Source organism: Bemisia tabaci, chromosome 7 (assembly GCF_918797505.1).
Source record: "Bemisia tabaci chromosome 7, PGI_BMITA_v3".
Classification (NCBI taxonomy): Eukaryota; Metazoa; Arthropoda; class Insecta; order Hemiptera; family Aleyrodidae; genus Bemisia; species Bemisia tabaci.
The window spans coordinates 14,700,259-14,721,897 of record NC_092799.1 but is presented as its reverse complement, the minus strand read 5'-3'; the positions used below and the strand labels follow the sequence as shown (position 1 = coordinate 14,721,897).

General features: G+C 37.9%; 1 protein-coding gene across 13 annotated transcripts in view; it reads left to right on the top strand.

Moving 5' to 3' along the window:
* Positions 1-21,639, top strand: part of mtd (TLD domain-containing protein mustard) — a 573,843-nt gene that overhangs the window by 478,986 nt on the left and 73,218 nt on the right. For all 13 annotated transcript variants that reach the window (XM_072302178.1, XM_072302170.1, XM_072302172.1 and 10 more), the window contains 7 exons: positions 14,352-14,528; positions 15,041-15,164; positions 16,447-16,589; positions 17,479-17,678; positions 18,168-18,350; positions 19,363-19,501; positions 20,715-20,961. In XM_072302178.1, the coding sequence (XP_072158279.1) occupies positions 14,352-14,528; positions 15,041-15,164; positions 16,447-16,589; positions 17,479-17,678; positions 18,168-18,350; positions 19,363-19,501; positions 20,715-20,961 (1,213 nt within the window). The remainder of the gene's footprint in view (positions 1-14,351; positions 14,529-15,040; positions 15,165-16,446; positions 16,590-17,478; positions 17,679-18,167; positions 18,351-19,362; positions 19,502-20,714; positions 20,962-21,639) is intronic.

Here is a 21,639-nt window from a genome sequence, read left to right as displayed (position 1 = left end):
TTAAGAAATTTCCGGTCAGACATAAAATTTTTAGGAAAACTATAGCTGCTACTTATGTTTATTTTCTCTGAACACACTGCAATTTCTTTTGATGATGTTGTTTTGAGGCGATTCATGGTGAATTTCTCAAAACCAGATGATTTTTAGTCGCTGCTAATTTCCTATCGGATGACTGCTCAGGTGAGAAACTGACAGCCATGTCATAGAATAGTAGCCGCTTTCTTAATCCAGAATGCAAGAAATCCAGAAAGAGGGAGCAAGCTGAAGTGCAGAAAGCCCTTCAAAAACCTGAAAAACAGACAAATAAACAGCATTATACAAGGCATGGTGACAGTTCAATGAGGTGACTTGTGACTGTTTAGCTCTTAGATTTTACTCATAATTGAAGTGCAAATTTTATCCGTTGAAAAAAAAATTACCTAGATCTCAAGCTGTTTCATTTAAGTACCTAGGATGATATTTTAAAATAATCATAAAATTGCAGTTCTTTCAAAAACTAAAAATCGGTGTAACTTCTCAATTGTTGATACCAAAGAATTTTTCTTAAAAATTAGATTTTTTTCAGAACTCTCTTGAAACTGAGGATTTTAATATTTTGCCCTGTCTAAAGTAGAAAACAGGTACCTAAGTGAGGTACAGTTAAGGTGAGGTAAGGAACACTTACCAAAATCGAGTTGCCAACAATTTATTTTCAACCAGTCTCGGCAAATATTTAAACTGAGAAAAAGTAGGCATCCGAAATCGGACTTTAATTATCTTCTTTTCTCCCCCTCCAATCAAACGCAACAATTGAAATTGTTACATCATTAACACATATTTCTTTGAAAATTTACCTTACAACGTTCCCAAAATTTAGGTTAGTGCAATGTAACATGATTTTTCTCATTTATTGTGCTCTTGGAAAAAACAAACATTCTGTTTACCGCACTCTAGTTCATTTGTGTAATAATGCTCTAGCATTCAGTACAAGTAAAACGGAGCCTGAGAGACGATAAACTGGTTCGCTCTGAACGCTTGGGTCCTTTCATATCTTGGTCCTTACACGCAGTTTAATGAAATGCTATTCCGATGTGATGATTGCTCATGTTTAATTTCTACGGCAGTCTACGTTGCCTTGGTGGTAGTAAATAATCAAGGGACAAAGAGCCGGAGGTAGGGCTCACAGGAACATCGTTTCTCTTTAATCCCTATTGGATATTCTAACATGCAGAAGCTCAGTTTTAAGAAAAGTAAAATGGGTCAGTTGTATATGTCACAGAAACAAATTATGATAGTTGCAGGTCCTTTACACTGACAGTGCTGAGTCACGCAAGTGATGTATTGAATATTCAAGAGGTATCGTTTTACATTCACTGAGAGAATTAGAAGAGGTTATGTGTTGGATCAACCTAATGAAAACGTACCAGGTAGTGTGGGTAATAAAAATAATAGAGAACGGGACATATCATCACTCCTAGGACAAATGGACGCAACTTTGTATTGTACTGAGACATAATGTTCATATAGCTTGGTGCGTACTTGCAGGGCTCGTGTGAAAATGGAGGTATGACCTAATAATTAAGAAGTGATGAGATGTTTTGATGGCGAGATGAGCTTGGCCCAACTTGTTGAGTGGGACATTGGTCAAATCGGGACGAAGGTCTAAATTTGCACACCTTTCTGCCGTGATGGCGAAGAGAGCCATACGCGCATTTCTGCATGAGCCATGATTAGCACATGATTTTCTTTGTTTTGAGGTTCATCCTAGTTTGCACTTATCGCTCTCTTCGCTATCACTGCAGTGTAGTCTCATGAGAGTAATGGAGACTTACCACTTACAACTTGTGAGACAAAAGTATTTCATGGTTTCCAGTGAGTCCTAAACGATACCTGCCCTCTCCATGTTTTCCAGAACGACTTTTCTTCTCATAATAATGACACTGTGACAGGTATGTCATTTCATGTGACTCATGTGAGGAAGTGAGAACAGAAATTTCGTTGCTGGAGGGAGGAAGATCTCAGTTGATTTAGAGCATTAATTTTGGGTAGGATCTGTCGATCTACATTTCCTGAATGATATACTAACAAACTTTAAGTACTTACATTTATTTTTGAGGCTGCATTTGAAGAGAGACTGGAAAAATAGACCAACATCGTCTCAGGCTGTAACAACGAGGTAACGGCTAACGGCTCCTTCAAGTTGCATCCTGAAAATTCCTCAACGATGTACGCGGAACGCGGACGCGGATCATCGGACCAAAAGGGAATTTCGTTCCCGGAACACGAACTGAACTGAACTGAGAACTCGTGATAACAATTCGTAAACAAATCAAACCACAATTTTTCACCAGACCACTACAGTTTTCACACTCTAGTTTTCACGAAGGAAATATGAGAATGAGAAAGAAATGGTTTCGTGTATCACCTCAAATGCACGTTTGGGGCTTTCCCGAGTTATTTACCGAGGCTTTAAGGCGTTACCAGTCGAAGTGTTACACTTCGTTTCCTGAATACATTTCTTCCTATTATCAGTGTGAACAGCTAGCAAATCCCCACGGAATTTTATTATTACAGTTCTTCGTATGAGTTCAAACGGAAATGTCTACGATTGGCAATTGAAACATCCTTTACCTGCTGCCAGTGAGTAATTTGCCATGTGAATAATTTCTCTTTTTTTCTTCTGGAGGGCTGTGACAGCTGACATTATATTGACCCTTTGTACTTATATTTGCAGAGACTTCAATTTTCATGCAATCGGTGGATAGTAATCCCTCAATTAATTCCCTAACTTGATACCTGATTTTACTTACAATGAGAAGTCTTGTCAGGAAAGAATAATCTAAGCGTATGTGCATAGATAGTCTGCGCAGAGTTTACGTGTCGAAAGAGAACCAACATTTCTGGCTTATTTCAGACATAACATTACCTGCAATTAATTTCTTCACGCAGGATAGGTGCTTCTGTAAATGCCCCAATGTACTTGGCCATGTTTTGATCAATGTCATCCACTTATTCTACACGGTTATCTCCAATATTAGTCTCAGCAAGCAGTGGGCAAATCTTAAGAAGAGAAACGTTGATAATTCTATTTTATCATGATTTGACGCTCAACAAAATCTGAGTTTTTGGGTGGTTGTGCCGGTGCATGAGTAAATTTGTTACCTACTGTCACATGTGTATTATGCCTCCAAATTTGGTTTTGATGGCCTCTAAAACGATGAGGAGCTGACAACAATGTGTATATCTGCATGTATCAGTGGTGCGAGCGCGAGCTGACATTTTGTATCTCACTGGCTGTTTCCCTGATTGTGAGTTACCTTGGAAGCCTCAAGTGTGGCAAAAAGAGATGAGGTAATCAGCATTTTGTCTCTTTCCTCTCTGTCGCATGGGTTCAAGGGTCAGCAATCTAAAGCGCAAATGAGAAGCAACACTTCAGCTCACACCACTGTATTTTGTGTTCTGTCTCTGTTTTGAGAAGAAACTGTGTTTGAAGAGAGTTAAATAGATGAAGCAACTAGGAGTTTTTCCAGCTGATGATTTAACACTGAAGAAGCATAACATATACAGGGTGGTGATTAGAAACATTCTTAACAGCAACCTGGAAAGCCCCCTCCCCCCTTCTAACTTTGTACTTAGTTGAGGTAAAAATTTAAACGTTCGGGGCCTTTCCTTAGTCAAGGCCGCGCCCCCTAACTATGCAGGGGGACTCCTTGGGGGCAACAGACCCCAACATTTTGCGTCCAAATGGAAAAACCACCCTTATGTATGATAACGCGTTCAAATGAACCTTAAAAAAAAAAAGAAAAAAAAAAAAAAAAAAATTATTTTTCGTTAGGTAAAGAACAAGTAATGATGCTTTAATGATTAATTAATCTTAAAGTAATACAATTTCTTTAAAATTTACTTCCTCCTTAGGTAATGAAAACGTAATAATTATTTAAACATGATTTAATCTCAAAGTAATAAAATATCTCTAACATTTACTTGTTCTTTAGGTAAAGAACAAGAAATCATTATTTAATCATTATTTAATCCTGAAGTAATAAAATATCTTGAAAAATTACTTTTCTATTAGGTAATGAACAAGTAATCATTATTTAATTATTAATTAATGTTGAAGTAATTAAATATCTTGACCATTACTTCTTCATTACGTAATAAACAAGTAATAATTATTTAATACATATTTTCATCTTTAGGTAATAAAATAACATAATGTTTACTTCTTTATTAGGTAAGGAACAAGTAATCATTAGCTAATGATTAATTCATTTTGAAGTAATAAAATAAATTAATGTTTACTTCTTCATTAAATAAAGTTTAAATAATGATTACCTAATCATTAAGTAAAGAAAAATTTCAAAAATTTTTTATTTAATGATTACCTAATCGTTAACTAATGTTTATATAATCATTAAATTGATCTAATGATTAGGTAATATTTACTCTTTCCTTACTTAATCTTGAAATCCAAATGCTACATGGGAACATCTATGAAACATTCTCAGCAAACATTACAACAGACCGCATTATAGATCAGAGCAAAGTTTCTGACATAATACTGAATGTGAATTGCTTCAATATTTTTAAATTTAGTGAACACAAAAAATATCCAGAATATTACTATTGAGCATTATATCTCTCCGTAATCTAATAATTTTGCTCCCAAAAGGATGGCTTAAAAAAATGCTTAAAACGTTAACTATCTCTTTAAGGCTGTACAAAGGCTAAAAATTGTATGTTCTCAAAAGATTCCATAGGAGGAAAGAACTAAAGGTTAGTTTTAATTTCTTTCACTACTTTACTAGGTACGTAGTTTTTAAAAGCTTCAAAGGTCCGAGTTGAAAGTTCATTTTCCAATAGACAAATGCTAATTATTGAAAAGACAAAGAAAAACTTTAATGAAATGAAACAAAAGGAATTAAGAAACTAGACAATACCATTAGTACACTTTGAAAAAAAGTATTCAAAATAGGTAACTATTGATTAGTAAACTTAAAAACTAGAAGAGAAAAAGTCACTAAAAATGTGGCCCTGACTGTGAGTAACAAGTTGGTGGAATAGTCCTGGGATAATATTTTGCAGGGAAATCAAGGCCAGAGAAAGTTCCAACAATTTCCATTAGAGTAAAAAATTTTCTGAAAGACAGAAATGTGAGAAGAACTTACGTTCAATTAATAGAAATTTTGCTGATAACATAGGCCAAACCGAGGCAAAAACAAAGAAGAAGGAAAAAAATCTTATTTTTCGAAAGCACACGGGAAGAAATTGCATATGAGGAAAAACATTTAAGACAGGCGTAAAGAATGTAACAACGAAACACGTAGGAAAGGTGATTGACACGTTTTCGAAACGTTTCCTGTATGTGCTAATATCCATGCCGATGAGTCGTTCCCATGTGTCTGAAACGAGTCTGATGCGAATCTGATCTGTTGTCGAAGAAAGGTTGAACCGCAGAAAAACATTTTAGACAGGCGTTAAAAATGTAACAACGAAACACGTAGGGAAGGTGTTTGACACGTTTTTGAAACGTTTCCTGCAAGTTTCTATTTTCATGCCGATGATTCGTTCCCATGTGTCTGAAACGAGTCTGATACGAATCTGATCTGTTGTCGAAAAAAGGTTGAAACGCAGAAAAACATTTTAGACAGGCGTTAAAAATGTAACAACGAAACACGTAGGGAAGGTGTTTGACACGTTTTTGAAACGTTTCCTGCAAGTTTCTATTTTCATGCCGATGATTCGTTCCCATGTGTCTGAAACGGGTCTGAAACGGGTCTAAAACGAAGCTGATCTGTGGTCCAAAAATGTTGAAACGCAAAAAAACATTTTAGATAGGCGTAAGAAATGTAACAACGAAACACGTGGGGAAGGTGTTTGACACGTTTTTGAAACGTTTCCTGCAACTCTCTATTTTCTTGCCGAATGCCGGAGCATGAGACATAACTTACACGTTTTGAAAACTGTCCCTGAACCTATCAATAAAACGTTTCTAATATGTGTCGTAAAAATATTTTTAATACATTTATAAAATGTGTTAATGATACGGGAAAACTTTCCTCTCATTGAAACATTTTAAAACTGTGTTAGAAATGTATCAATTGAAAGATCCGATAGAGACACTTACCGAAACATTTTAGAAACCTCTCCCAATTTTGTGACACCACTTGTGCTATTAGGGTAGTGATGCTATTTTAATGATCTTTCTGAACCTTCCTAAATCACAATGTAAACCATACGGGGCCTCCTAAGGGAAGAAGCCGTTTATGGAACGACTACCGACACGAACCCAAGAGTCTGAAGTAATGAACTTCAGAGGTCGGTTCATCCTTGGATTTAATCGACGTATTCAAGAACACTAAAACGCTGCCTCCGGGCTGATTATTGAAATTGATAGACATGGTGGAAGGCTATAATGAAAATCAAGAGAAAATTGAGCGATTATTTTTGGTGAAAGCGGGTGGTTTCAGGGTGTCTATAAGCCCGGAAATAGTGCTGATTTTTTAAGAGCGGTCTGGAAGTACTGAAAAGTGCGGAAATTCCGCGAAAAGGTCCGGAATTTTGTTCACTTTTTGTCATTATTGTTAAAAGAGCAGGAAATTCAAATTTTTGAAATTTTTCGAATTTCGTTAAATTGGGGTACTGAAAAAGTACTAAATTTCTCTGTCGAAAAGGTACTGAATTCCTTGGGAATGTATTGAAAAAGTACCGTAAAAGTACTGATTTTTGGCCAGCCTGTTTTAGTAGACATTCTGGATGGAAAAAGTAGGTAAACAACTGAAATTATCCGGAAAAATTAGAAGAAAAATATTCATCAGCTCATCAGGAAATTTGTGTTTTATCAAAGGAAATTTGGCAACGCACGAAAGTGCATACAGCGTTTTTCCTTAGCACGGCAGAATAGACCGACTAACAGCAACCCCCAATAAGCCTCGTAGTTTATCCATCATCTTCTCCCTTAGTCTTTAACAACTACGCGTCTCAACTAACAGGATCGCTTTATATGCTCTGTATCCTCTTTGTCTAACGCTTTGTCTAGCGATGTCAATAATCAGCCGTCTGGGCCATTCACCCTGGAGAGGCTTTATGCGGGCCTCGAGTCGTCGGGCTCGGGGCTCGGGTGTCGCACGGATAAGATTAAGAGAGTGGGATCCGCGACACCGAAGCGGGAGCACGCCGCCTTCGGTCTTATCGGGCTGCCACCCGCACGACTCCCGCGAGATGCAAACTGCATACCGCGCGCCCCCGGAGGCGCCGATCCAACTCCGCGATTATCAAGTTGCGCTTTTGAAGTCCCTCGACACACGGAGGTGCAATAATTGCGCCTTAGGATGCTGAGCGACGCTTTAATTCGGGTTCCCGGATAGGAGCCCCTTATCAGCCCCCCTCCCTCCACTCCGTCACCCTAAATCGCCCCCCTCTTGAAGTGTACACTCACGAGTCAAATCTCAACCCCTACGTACACTCGGTATTTTGGCTTGGAAACCTGTGACGAGAGCTCGGTGGAATGAGCCGAGACCAAGTTTTTGGGGCTGACTATCGTTTGCGCACAAAGTACATTCGTGGTAATTTTTCCGATTATCGTTGCCGCACTTTCAATCCAGATTTTTCCCTTTTTTTCTCTGGAAAACTTTTAAAAGTTTTAAAGCGAAGGTGGAAGGAACAGGTTTTGTTTTTAGTGTTGTGTGTCATGCGGCCATGCTTTGCACACACTTGTCCTTACTGGAGTTGTGCAAAATTTTGATATTTTCATTTTTTGATTCCTACATACATCCTGAATTATTTTTCGCCTATCGTTCATTTTGTCACGTGATAAATTTGCTCGTAATTAGATTGCGTCAGAATATCCTGCAGTAAACCTATAATAATAAAGAAAAAATTTGCAGCCGTCTCAAAAACTGAACTTTGACACATGCGTTACCGTGCCCAAACACCTTAATTAACGACTGAAACGGTGTAATTTACCCATTTTTGAGAACTTTTTCATGGTTTGATATACATCAATCCTATGTCTCAGCTGCTCTTGTTGTAGACCAATCACAGCCGAAACTTTTAAGCATTTTCTGAATGTGAGGTTCGGTTTTATTCAGCCCGAAGAAGTAAGAATTTGCCCGCAAACCGCACCGAGAAAATCTATGAGAAATATATCCTCTGCCCACCTTCGTCATCGACAAAATCCAAATCCAGATTGTTTTCATTTTAGGCGCATCTCGTCTTTAAATATGGTCTTATCGTCCTTGGAGCTCTTTCAGCTGAAGCATAAGCGATGGGCAAATAACTAAATGGCGTTAACACGCAACTCATTCGAAATCCACGAGAGTCTGACATCAAGAAGTGATCCGCAGGGATCCCTGAGGGAGATACAATTTCACGAACGGGATATTCGTTATTTCTGCTCTTTTCCTGGTTCTTTTCCCGGGAATCCCTCGGCGCGTGCGATTCCGAGATGTACTTAATAGTGAAAAGGACGCTGTACAAGGTCACTTTCCAGGAAACGGGCATAAAATAATACGTTGCGATATTTATAATTTCCTTCGAATATTGAAGGCTGCTCAATGGCAGAAATGATTTTAAAAATGCTTGTCCTCACAATTAAATAATAAAAGAATAAATAAGTGTATGCAAATTCCTTTAAAAAAGAAAGAAGAAAAAAAAAATTGATCATAACTTTTCAGAACTGAATTGTTAAACCGTCCAATTACTCATGAGAAGGTTAGGAATGACCCTTACCCTTAATGCCTTTGCACTGCACATATTTTCTTAACAATAAGTCTGTCAAAGCTTTGGCCTCTCAATCACACAGGGTCATCTTACGTCTAATTAATGTTAGGGTTATGATAGCCAAAACGCCTTCAGTTTGTCGGTATGCATTACGCATTACTCTGGAGCACGAATAGTTGCACCAATGCGTTCAAATTACTGGAGCCAAGTGACAACTTACAACTGTCAGTCCAGCGCCTTCAAATTGTTGGTATGCGATTCGCACTACTCTGAAGCACGAATAGTTGCATTAAGGTGTTTGGATGTCTGCCGCTCAGTGAATACCTAAGGCTGACAAAAAGAGATGATAACCAAAAGTGTTTCTTATAAATTAAATTTATTTTCTCTCTATTTTGCTTCTTTTTCATGTACGTAGTACCTGAGGATGATACCTATTCTTCTCGGACGACTGGAAAAATTTAGAGTTGCAGAATTCTATGTATTAAATGTGGCTATTATTGTATAACATCAGAGTAGTGTATTTAATTTTATTTGTGGTGGAATCAAAAGAAAAAAGTAAAGTGGAAAAAATGTGGCGTCTGCAGGATTGTGAAACCGGGAAAAGTTCAGGATTCCGACCGAAAACCGCGGGGAAAATTAGGAAATTTTCGCAATTCGAACATTTTGCGGCTGTCTTCGTTGTTTTTCAGTAGTTGGGGCTCATTTCTCTCTAAGGTTTTTCTCAACTTCTTTTTACCGTACCTTCTCACGCAATGATATTTGAGAGAACGAATTTACAATAGGACTACTGCCCATTTGTAAGGACAGTTTTTTTCATTTTTTCTAATTCGCTCGCCACACGGCTAAAACCTGGAAAGTCAGGCAACTCTGTCGTTTTTCGTCAGGAAAAACTTGGAAAAGTCCGGTAATTTCGTTTTAAAAATTTTGATGACACCCTGAAAATAAAGAATGCGCGCCACCCTAAAAATCACATTTTCGCACTAAAACTGTTTTCCTTTTTTCCGAGTGGAGCCTTTTTCGATTCAAGCGACCGATTTTGTCGTTCCCCCACGAAAGAACGTAACCTTATTTCAATGTTGCCAAATTTCCCTTCGTAAATTATATCTTTACCAGGAGTTTCTTTGGTTTTTCTAACTGAAAATCTCACTGATTTTCTCTCTGATCTCATGCGAAACTCAGACAAATTTTTGACCAAAATTACACAGGTACGATTTTGTAAAAAAAATTAAATTGTTTGGGCCAATTTTGCAACTCCGGAATGGACTTACGTTCCTTCGTCCGGGCGACGATTTGTCATCTCGGTCAGAGATTTCGAGAATGGGACAAAGTTTCCGAAGCGTTTTACGTCGAAGATCCTCGCGGAAGAAATAAGCGTGGGATCCTAAATCGCTCCGACTCGAGGAACTGTGTCAGTCGGGACAAGTTTCCCGGATCTCGGCGCTCAGTGGATTGAGTCAGTGCACTGGTAAAAAAAAAACCTCTTGGACCATTGCCGCATTGCATTGACTTAAGAGTGCAGTTTCTTGTCGCCGGATTTAAGAGTCTTGAACTCTTGTTTCAAGCGGATTTTGCATTGATTCAAGCGGATTTTGCATTGAAACAAGAGTCCAGACTCTTAAATCCGGCGACAAGAAACTGCACTCTTGAACCAAGAGGTTTTTTTTGGGATAGATCGAACACAATTGGGAAACTTTAAAAGTTTATAACTCCATTCATTCAAAATTTTGAGGTTCCAAAAGTGGTCCCGTCGGATTCCTCGTGAAATTGTCATGTGGAAGCACCCCTTAAAATTTAAAACGTGACAAATTAAACATCAAAATTTGCAGCGGGCTAATTGTTGAAATTGATAGACAAAGCTGTGAACAATATAGATTAAAGGGATTTGAAGGGATTCTATTGGTGGAAGCGGGTGGTTGCAATGGACAAAGAAGGTGGACAATGGACTAACTGACGGCAACCCACGAGTGACCTCTTAGTCCATCATTTTCTTTCTTTATCAATAGGAACCAAGCATTTCAACCAATAGTGGCCCGGTTACACATTCAAATTCCCGTCAAATTCCGATCAAAATGATGACCAAGATGGCGTTCGAGAGTTATCTAGATTGATGAGTAAAATTAATTAAAACAGCGTGTTGGTTGAAATAAGCATGAAATAAGCACGGTTGAGTGGAAATCAGATGAAGGATGAGCCCCACAGCTCCATCATCTACCATCAAATTTTTGCAGGCCGCAGAAATTTGATGGTAGATGGTGCGCACCAGTCACCATTCGATCGGAAATTGATGGGAATTTGAGCGTGTAACCAGCACATAGGATCGCTCCATACTCCCTTAGTCCTCTGTGTCTATCGCTTTACCTATCAAGTTCAACAATCAGCCCGCAGTCTTAGTTAACAATGGACCACTAGATAAGGTACGAATTTCAGCATTCTGATACATGTTCCTTAACTAAAATTTCACGTAAAATACGACGCGCACAACGAAAATTACCGAAATCAACTCCTTCCAAAGATATTTGATGAATCTTGATACGTGGATTCAAACCACCCTCTCATGAAAACTCAATGCTCTGCGTGATTCACATCGTGCGCTAAACGTTATCATGACAGTCTCTGCGATATAAAAATCTGGCAACCTCAATCTTGACGCTTTGGCTCAGCTGCAGCGAATTGCTTATAGTGTGAACAACACATGGTGGGATATGATCATTACTCGATTGAGAAGCTTGTTGAAACCGCTGTGGTGCGCGATTTGACTCACGTAGAGCTTTGAGTTTCTTGTCAGCGGGCAGTTCAAATTCGTCGTAACCAATGTGAAATAAAAACGTTAATATCTTCGTTTGGAGTACAGAATGCTTAAATTCGTACCTTGTCTAGTGGTCCATTTCTTGTCCGACCTCTTTGATTAACTCGGTCTACTGTGCGGCGTTCGGGATACCCTCCCGGTCCCCGGAAGTCGTTTCCAACATAAACATAAAGTTATGATCCCGAAAGAAGTTGGAAAGTCATTAGCGCGCTGTTTTTATCAGATCGGCGCGGCGGCGCGGTTTATCCGCCAGGTAAACAAATCGGCTGCGGCTCCGGGACGCCCGCGCGCCCGGCTGCAATCTTGCAGAAATGCAATTTCAGTTTCGGAGACTTCATATTTGTTTTTCCACTCCGAGCCGTTACACTTAAGTCGCCTGAGTCATCGCTAGTGATCCGATATTAAATCCCTAGCGGGGAAGAAAAAAAATCCCTAGATTTCGCTAAAAATCCCTAAATCCCCAGATTTGCTCAAATATCCCCAAAAAATCCCTAGATTTTGCAAAAGACCGCCATTTTTTACGTAGAATCGTGACGTCATTCGATGTATCGATTTGCAATATTTAAATCTGATTGGCTCGTTTGAATTTTGCCGCTCTCTGAAAGCAGTCCTAATCCTGCTAATCCTAATCCTAAGACCAATAAAATGAAAGAATATTAGTTGAGTTCTTACCATTGTTTTTTTACTGTCGAAGGCAGTTGAATGTCAAGTACATCGAGTGTCGCAATCGTTTTAATTTCCGGCTTATTTACGGAGAAAATGGTGTTGCCAAAAAAGGCCTACAAAATATGGATGAAAAAATATTTTCGATGGTCGAAGCTGGAATTGAGATTAAAAAGTCAATTTTTGCTTGCGTTACCTCATCAAATAAATCCCTAGATTTTCTGAAAAATCCCTAGATCCCTAGAAATTCCGGAAAATCCCTAGATCTAGGGATAAATCCCTAGACATCGGATCACTGGACTCATCGCCGGGAACCCGCTATTGCGTCGTGACGTGCCGCACAGTGGATCAAACCAATCAGTGAGGTCGGACGTGACATTTTTGACTAAAACTGCAAATTTTGATGTTTCATTCGTCACATTTTAAATCTTGCTTGAGAAGAAAATCTGCTTTGAGAAGAAAATTTCACAAGGAAACCAATAGAACCACCTTTGAAGTCTCAAAGTTTTGATTTGACGGAGTTATGAGCTTTTTAAGTTTCCATATTATGTCCGACCTCTCCTATTGACTCGATCCACTGTGCGCCGGAGTTAATCGTGGGGTTGGTTGACGTTCCCGCTCAAAATTTCCACTCAAAGACCTGGATTGACATTTCCGCACGAAATCCGCCAGCAAAATTTTTTTGGCACGATTTGGCAACATCGCGCGATAGTTGAATTGAATTGTGTTTCTCATCATCCACAGAAAAAAAATAAAAAATAAAAAAGATGAAGTTGAGGGAAACATTTTACTAACATATTCTTCATCGGGGATAGCTACATTTTTTGTAGCAGATAACAAAGTAAGTTTTTAGGTAGATTTCGAAGAAATATCTACCTATTGCAGACGGTACGACCTCGTAATTTTCCGGAATTTTTGCTCAAAGAGCATCGATCCTGAAGCCCTGAGTTGAAAAATGTGGGTCATAAAAAAGTACGATATATATATATATATATTTATATTTATTAAAGCGAACTTCATGAGTTGTATAACCGTTTTATTTATTTTAAACAAAAAATTTTTTAATGCGACGTTTCCCCCCGAAAACGATAGTAAGCCCCGAAACGTCGCATTAAAAAATTTTTTGTTTAAAATAAATAAAACGGTTATACAACTCATGAAGTTCGCTTTATTAAACATGAAATAACCATGAAATTAGAATTTATATACATTTATATATATATATAACTGGGATCTAACGAACCTTTGCGACCGTTTTTTTCCGGAACTATCCGTACGATCAAAACGAAACTTAGCATGGTTCTTCACTGCTATGAGGTCTAGATCAAGTTTCCTTTTTCGCGAAAATCGGTCCACCCCTTATCCGGAAAATCTCATGTCCAAAGGGGGAGGATTTTTCAAACTCGTCCGATCTTAGTCGGCGATGCGTCAAAAAACTCGTCTCGTCGTGGCCTTCAAAACAACCTATGTTCACCTACCCTCTAAAACCACCCCTTATCCGGAAAATCTCAAGTCCAAAGGGGGATGATTTTTCAAACTCGTCCGATCTTGGTCGGTGATACGTCAAAAAACTCGTCTCGTCGTGCCCTTCAAAACGACCTATATTCACCTACCCTCTAAAACCACCCCTTATCCGGAAAATCTCAAGTCCAAAGGGGGATGATTTTTCAAACTCGTCCGATCTTGGTCGGTGATACGTCAAAAAACTCGTCTCGTCGTGCCCTTCAAAACGACCTATATTCACCTACCCTCTAAAACCACTCCTTATCGCGAAAATCTCAAGTTCAAGGGGGACGATTTTCCGACCTGTCAGGCTCATTAGGCGCAATTGTTTTCATAGAAACGATTAGAAATCTACCTTTCGTTTCCACTGTGGCTGGAAAGCGTTTTTTTTTTATCATCTAGTGGCAAGGAAACTTGTGCGGGAATTATTTCGCGCGGAAACGTCAATCATGATCTATGTGTGAAAATTTCAAAATCCCAGATTTTGTGCGGAAAATGCATACTTCCAATCGTAGCACCTTGCTCCGTCCTCGATGAGTCAATGAGTCAAATTCAAGGAGTCGGAACTTCAAAATCTAGGGTCCAATTTTATTTTAAACTCGCTTTACATTTTTTCATTTAGCCGATAAGTCGAATTTGTATGGGTCATTTAATTTTTTCATTATTTTTGTGTGTTCAGGTTGAGCCGTTGGATACTCTAGCTTCAGTTGCTGCAAGGTTTGACTCAACACCTTCAGAGCTTGCAATTTTGAATAAAACCCGCACATCCTCTGTCATCTTCCCGGGTCAAGTCATCAAGGTTCCAGATAAATCAAAGAAGAAGGAACACAAGCAAAGCTCCAGTGATGGAAACACAGTATGTTTATCATGAAATATTTCGTCTATTTCCCGGCTTCGAAATAATATTCATGTTTCAGAATGGACCGTATCCACGCAATTTTCATCAATATTTTCTCATTCAGCAGTTCTAAAATAATTAGGAAACATAATAATGCGTTTCCAACAAATGGAAGAATTTCATTTTCTGTACCAATGGGCATAAAAAAAACTGGATGAAAAATTTTTGCCCTGGTCCATCTATCAAAATATTTTGAATTAAAATTGGACAATTCGTTGTAATGTCAAATTTTATTTCTTCTCTTAGTTGGTTTTTCCTATTCTCAAGAAGAAATTATAGAGATAAAAATTTTATGGTAATCTTTTTACAGTTTCAGTCTCAGTATTCCTTTTTTTTATATGTATTTTTAAAAAGTTGAGACAACTAGCATTTTGTGTTATCTAACAACTTTCGAGAGTTTCTGCAGTGCCATGTATTCATTTTTGAATCTGTAACCAAAGATACTTATTTTAGTGTCAATTAATTTACAGGTGGAGGAAGGGTTTGAAGAAGAAAGTAGCGAAGCCGGAAGTACCAAAGATCAGGATGAGTCCGACTCTACAAGAAGACTATCTTCGGATAAGGATACTGCTCAGGAACAAGAAGAGGAATCAGGTAAACTAAGGAGCATAAAGAAAAAGTCTATTATAGTCTTAAGTTTTCTACGCCAATTCTCAGGTTTTCAGCAGAAGTGGATCCATCCGTTGAGTCTCAAAATTATGATTCAACTTGATGAATTAGTAAAAAATCTTAATAATCGTCTATAAGTTGTGTTTAACATTCTATAGTTCTATAGATAGTGTTCGAACACACACCTTATGTCGACATTCCATATGAAGTTAACTGTGCATTCAGCGTTCTGCCTTTCCCAGGTGCCATGCACTAAATGTGCTCAAAAATCGGAATTTGGTGCCTGAAAATTGAGGAGAGGGGGGGAGCTGGGCCATTGTGGCACCCTTAAAAGTTGACGCACCATGTCGATTTTCTCAAACGTGCAATTTCATGCGCCATGATACATATGCCTAAAGTTAATTCCGACCCTTAAAAATTGTAGATGGCTCTTAAAAACTGGGCTTTCTGATCAAGGTGGCTACTAAGATTTTGGGGGAAGGCAAAATACTGATTGTGTCAAATTATAAATCAATTAAAGACTCACACCTGAGAATTTCTTATTTCAAGAAACTTTTGGATGCATTATACCATCATAGCGCGGTATGGTCATGTGTTAGTTCGCAATATAACCATCGAACTGCAATGTTAAACGTATGACAAAGCCACCGAATCAGTCTTCAAGAGAATCTTTTTTAGTCAGAAACTTCTAGAGCAGGGGTGTGGAGTGATTCCTAAAATTTTTACTTAGTTTGCATAGTTCCCTTAAGGTTGCATAATTAAGATAATTCAATTAAGGTCAAAACAAAAATATGCATTCATGCGTCAATAAATGATCTCACACTGTATAATGAAGTGAATCGGTTGTCCTCTCATCATGTTCCTGTTTAGACCATTAAACAGCTTTTTTTAAGCTTAACTCTCTTTCTATAGCACAAGGAAAGCTCCTGCCAGTCTGAAATAATTTACTAAATTAAATAACTGGACAGTTCCAGGGTTTTTTGTTGACCAAGTACTATGACCCATTTTTCAGTGCTGAAAGGCTTGGTTTCCAAACCGTCAACTTTTGAGGTTATGAATAGAGTTATTGGAATGCATTGGGTTTTAAATAGTGAACTTTGTGAATTTTTTTTACAAATCAAGTGTAGGTTTTATGGTTGCACATATTATCTAAGTGAAATATCTTTGAAGTTGATTAATACAAGTAATGAACTTCTGACTGGAGGTATTTAATGAGTTAACTTTTCAGTATCCTTACTCATTTGTTCAATTTTTGGTATCATTACAGACATGCTGGACAGTTTGAGGCCATCTTCTCCTAAACCTCATCTAGAACAAGTCAAAGCTCCTTCAGCAAGGGGTATCAGATCATCGCCTGCATCTGTCGAACGGTTCCTTAAAATCAATGTCAAGCATATCACGGATGGACAGGTAATTATAATTTTTATTTCGTAACTAAAGCAAGGCTATATGTTCTAAAGCAAAGTCGACTTTGTTCAAATCAAGATTCTCTCTAAATCGGCAAAATTGATGCAGCAAGAGTAGAATAAAGGGATTACGTAACGAAAAAATCTATCTGCTCAGTCGCAGAATTGATACATGTGTGTCATAAAGGGAGGAAAATCCATAATTTTAAATCTTCCCCAGGATAAAGTTTTAATTGTTGCCATAATTGGCTAACTGGTCGAATATGTCAGCCTGTATAATTTATAATGAGCTTTTATGGTATCTTATAATTTTAAAATTTTAAGAATTACATCGCTGATTGCTTTTTGTACTGATTGTGAGACGTGCAAGAGAGTGCTCTGAAAAATGAAGAAAAAGAGTTCTGCAGTTAAGAAACAAAAAATAGAGTAGAAAAGTGTGTGGCTTCACATTTTTTTCTCACGAATCACTTGAAATTATTTTCAAAATGTGTTATTTAATGCTCTATCGAACCTTTCTCATCCTGTGTTAGGTTGGATTAGATTCAAGGGACCTCCTCTCCATTTGTATTACAAGAATGAAAAAATGTCAAAATCTTGTATTGCAATTTTGCTGTTCTTTGCCTTTTCTTAATCCCATATCCTGTTTACAGGACCCATTTGAACAAGTTGATTTGACACCAACCAATTGCGGTGAACGCACGGTCTTAAGACGAGATGTTGGAGTTTTTAAGTTGATTTGAGGTTCTATAATTTTTGGATAGCAGGTATACTATCAAGTATTGACTGAAGAATAATTTAGTACTTTTTGCGTAGCAGTCCATACTTCTTGTGACTTTTTTTAAACCATTTATATATGTATCTTTTTCATGACACAGTGACTTATCTTGTTTCAGGGAGTTGTTAGTGGTGTTCTTCTAGTCACACCAAATGCAGTAATGTTTGATCCCAATGTCATGGACACTTTAGTCATGGAACATGGGTCCGAATCATACGCTGTAATAGCTCCAATGGAATTCGTTGTCAATGCTGCCATCTACCACGATATTGCTCACATGAGAGTCGGCCATACTGACCAACAACATTCCCTTACCAAGTGAGTTCTTACCATTTATGCATTTCATTCGAACAGGTCCCGTTGAAAGTACATTGTTGTCATTTTCAAAGTAGAAGACACTCATCTTGGGGTACGTCACTTTCAGGGGCTTTTTGTATTCCTCCTCCTAAGTCAGGCATGTGAAAGCAGTTTCCTCATTTCATTTATTGAAAAACAAAGAAAGTCGCAGAAAACTCTTGATTCCATACTACGATCTGTTTGCGTGTCGACAAGATATGGATCATTAAATGTAACTTAAAGATGCTTATTAAACGCTTTTTCACATTTTTCTTTCCTCAAATAATGATTAGAGCCCTCATATTCTTGGGCAGAGTCGCTATGAATAAGTGAGAACCATTCAAAGCAGGTATCTCAAAGCTAAAAAATAGTAAAAATATCTTTAATATGCAATTATGAATTCTCCATTTGACAAATTCTTTAGGATGTCTCCAATTGATTTGCTCTAACGCTTGTTTTTAATTTTTGTAGGTCTGATTCTGCAAAACCTGAAATTTACTATCTGAATCGAACAGTGGCTGAACCTGTAGAAAACGTTGAACCTACCGAAGGAGAAACTAAACCAGAGGTCGAGGCAACAAATTTAGCTGATTCTTTGGATAGTGATAAACATGATTCACTTCTAGTCAAGGATGAAACCCTTCTTGAACTCCGGTCAGTTCCTTTACGTCTCCCTTCTTTTTCCCCTTTGAATGTCTTCTCTCATACCTGTGGCTGGTATTGAAGTTAACTTTTTAGGAATGGATAATGCTGTGTAATCCTGCATTGACTTTTATATTCTACTGGTGTCCTAATACCAGCCCCAAACCTCAGGAGCTATCTTTTGAGCAGCATACTTAATTTTTCGTAGCCATTCACAAGTTTTTACTTGAGTTTTTTTTTTTTTTTTTTTTTTTTTTTTTTGCATGAAGCTTTAAATTTTATTACAGCATCACTGAAAAGAAGCAGTAGCTGTCAAGAGGCCACTTCATTGTAAATTTCCCAAAACACTAGCATTAATCATTTGACTTATTATTTGATTTGGCTCTGGTGTGCCTGGAATTAACACTCACTTTTGCTCTTAATATTGCTCACACTGCTCCAAAAAATGCTTTCTCAGGTTGAAGTTTGTGGCTATGTATCAAAAAACGCCAGTAACAAGTCATAATTTGGAGTCATATTTTGGAGTCGCATAGCGGATGGCTTTGCTCCATTACTTCAGTACTGACTGCATGCAGTAAATTTTTTAGGAGGGTGATATTTCTTAAGTCAAGTGGAAAAATAGAATTTAAGTCGTCAGAAAACTTTTTCTTATCCAAAAGAATAAGTCACGAGCTGTCTTGTTCATTTTGATGCCGATAAATAGTGCAAGCTTACATTTTAATTCAGAAATATTGTGTTCAGAACACAGCGCGCTGCTCCCAGCTGCCAGTTGAAGTCAGTGGATAAAACATCTATCTAATGATTTGTCTTTTGCTTCATTCCATAGCCCCTCAAAAATGCAATTGTGAGAAAAAAACCGAAAAATGGAATGTCCCTCCAAAATATCCAAGTGCAGAAGCTTTCTCTCAATTTTAACCCTCTGAACTTAACCGCTTGGCTGTTACACCTCCTCATTCTCTTCATCTATGGTCTATCTATAAAACCGAATATGTTTTTGATTTTTCCATGTTGCCGTCTGTTTCAGATCATCAACTGATGATGAGGAAGAGACTGGTAGCGTATGCTCTTGTAATCAAACTCAAAGAGAAGGTGGTGCGTTTCCCAAGGCGTTTGACAGGGATCTAGTCACTCCCACAAACCTGTCTACACCTGGTGACAAAAATGTAAGCTATCTCAGTGATTTTCCGTGTCCTCTATTCTTGTTTAATCCTAAATACCTCCAGCAATCAACAAAAAAATTGACGAAGCAATTTTGAAAATAATGTCAAATTGTCAAAATGTCAATGCCTATTTCTTAAATAAACAGCTTGAAATTTTGTTAGTTCTTTAGTATGTGCATGTGAAGATCAGTCACCAAAAAATAACTTCTAGCACCCAAGTCTTCTTTAAATAAATAACACCAACAATAAAGATTTTTGAGATCCCAAGGCAAGTATTCTCTTCCGTAGTGCCTCAATGCGGTGTTCACCTTTTGGCTCCTACAGACGAGAATTCTTGTCCTTGTATAACCGCAGTCAGACATTTTCGTCCATAGGAGCCAAAGGGTTAGATAGAAAGACTCGAAAAGGCTCTTTTGAAAAATGTAGGAATCCAGTTGCTTCCTATATAATTAAAGTTAGAAGACAAGGTTTTCTTCTTATTAATTGATGCAATGGACCACTAGACAAGGTACGAATTTAAGTAATCTGATTTAAGTTTCTTAACCAGAATTTTACATAAAACATGATTCGCACAACAAAAATTACTGAAACTAACTCCTAACGAAGATATCAACGTTTTTATTTCACATTGGTTACGAGGAATTTGAACTGCCCGCTCACAAGAAACTTACAGCTCTACGTGAGTCAAATCGCGCACTACAATGGTATCACCAAGCTTCTCAATCGAACACTGTTCATCTCCCACCATATGTTGTTCAAACCATAAGCATTTTGCTATATCTGAGCCCAAGCATCAAGACTGAGTTTGCCAGATTTTTATATCGCAGGGACTGTCATGATAATGTTTAGCCGCATTGTGAATCACGTAGAGCATTGAGTTTTAATGAGCGGTTGGTTTGAATTCACGCATCAGGAATCATTAAATATCTTTGTAAGGAGTTGATTTCGGTAATTTTTGTTGTACGCATCGTGTTTTATGTGAAATTTTGGTTAATTAACTTGTATCAGAATGCTGAAATTTGTACCTTGTCCAGTGGTCCATTATTAGATTTTGAATCTAAACTTGTGCCTTTGTTTGTAGGATATAATCAACTGTTTGAACCTATTTCATGCAAACCACAGAAGATCAGAAGTAAATACTTCAAAATCTTTAACACTAGTGCATCTTTAAATTTTTTCTAGTTTATTCATCGTCCATCATTTTTTGATTTTACAGAGCAGCCCATCGTGTTTAGGCAACGCAACCACTCCTACTGCCCAAGAGAACACAAGTGAGGTCAGCACAGATAGTCGCAAAAATTCCACCGATGACACTCAGTCAGGTTTCGTCGGTGAGGATCCGGAAGTGATTATAAGATCACTGGAGGAAAGGAGAAAATCATCCCTTGACCATCATTGGGCAGTTCCAATCAACAAGGCCCCTTCAGTTGAAAGTAATAAAGATGGAGAAAACCTCGATCAAGGTATCTTTTGACTTCTCGTATAATTCAGAATATTTTAGTATTTCAATTGCTTTGCCAGTTTTCTGCCTGATCATACCGGCTGATATCATAGATTTTGTCCTGCAGCAAGCAGGTCACTACCCATTCACCCGAAGAATGGGTCAGTTGCGCTGGTCACAAAATCGTACTTTGATGCTTGATTCATATAGATTAGCCAAAAACAATATGATCTATCAAAACCGCAACTTTCTACATTCAATATTAACAGAGATGTTGCGCCTTGAAAAATTCGGATCATGACCTCATCCACCACTTCAGTGACATCCTTGGTTTCTTCCACCTTACTTTTATCCGAGTTTCACGTTGAGTATTAACTAGTGCAAATGTGTGTCTTTCTGACTGATGAAAGCAAAGTAGAAGAAAGCAAGGGTGTCACTACTGCGGTGAATGACGTCAAAAACCTGACTTTTCAAAGGGCGATATCTCGGTTAATATTGAACGTAGAAAGTTGCGGTTTGAGAAGATCTTATCATTATTAGCTAATCTGCAAGAATCAAGCATCAAAACTTGATTCTGTGACCAGCGCAACTGACCCATTCTCAGCAGTCTGCTCTTTCAGTCAATGACAACTACCACAATCAGTGTGTATACATTGGAGTCAGTGAAAATGATGTTCAAATCATGGATGCAGTTTAAGCT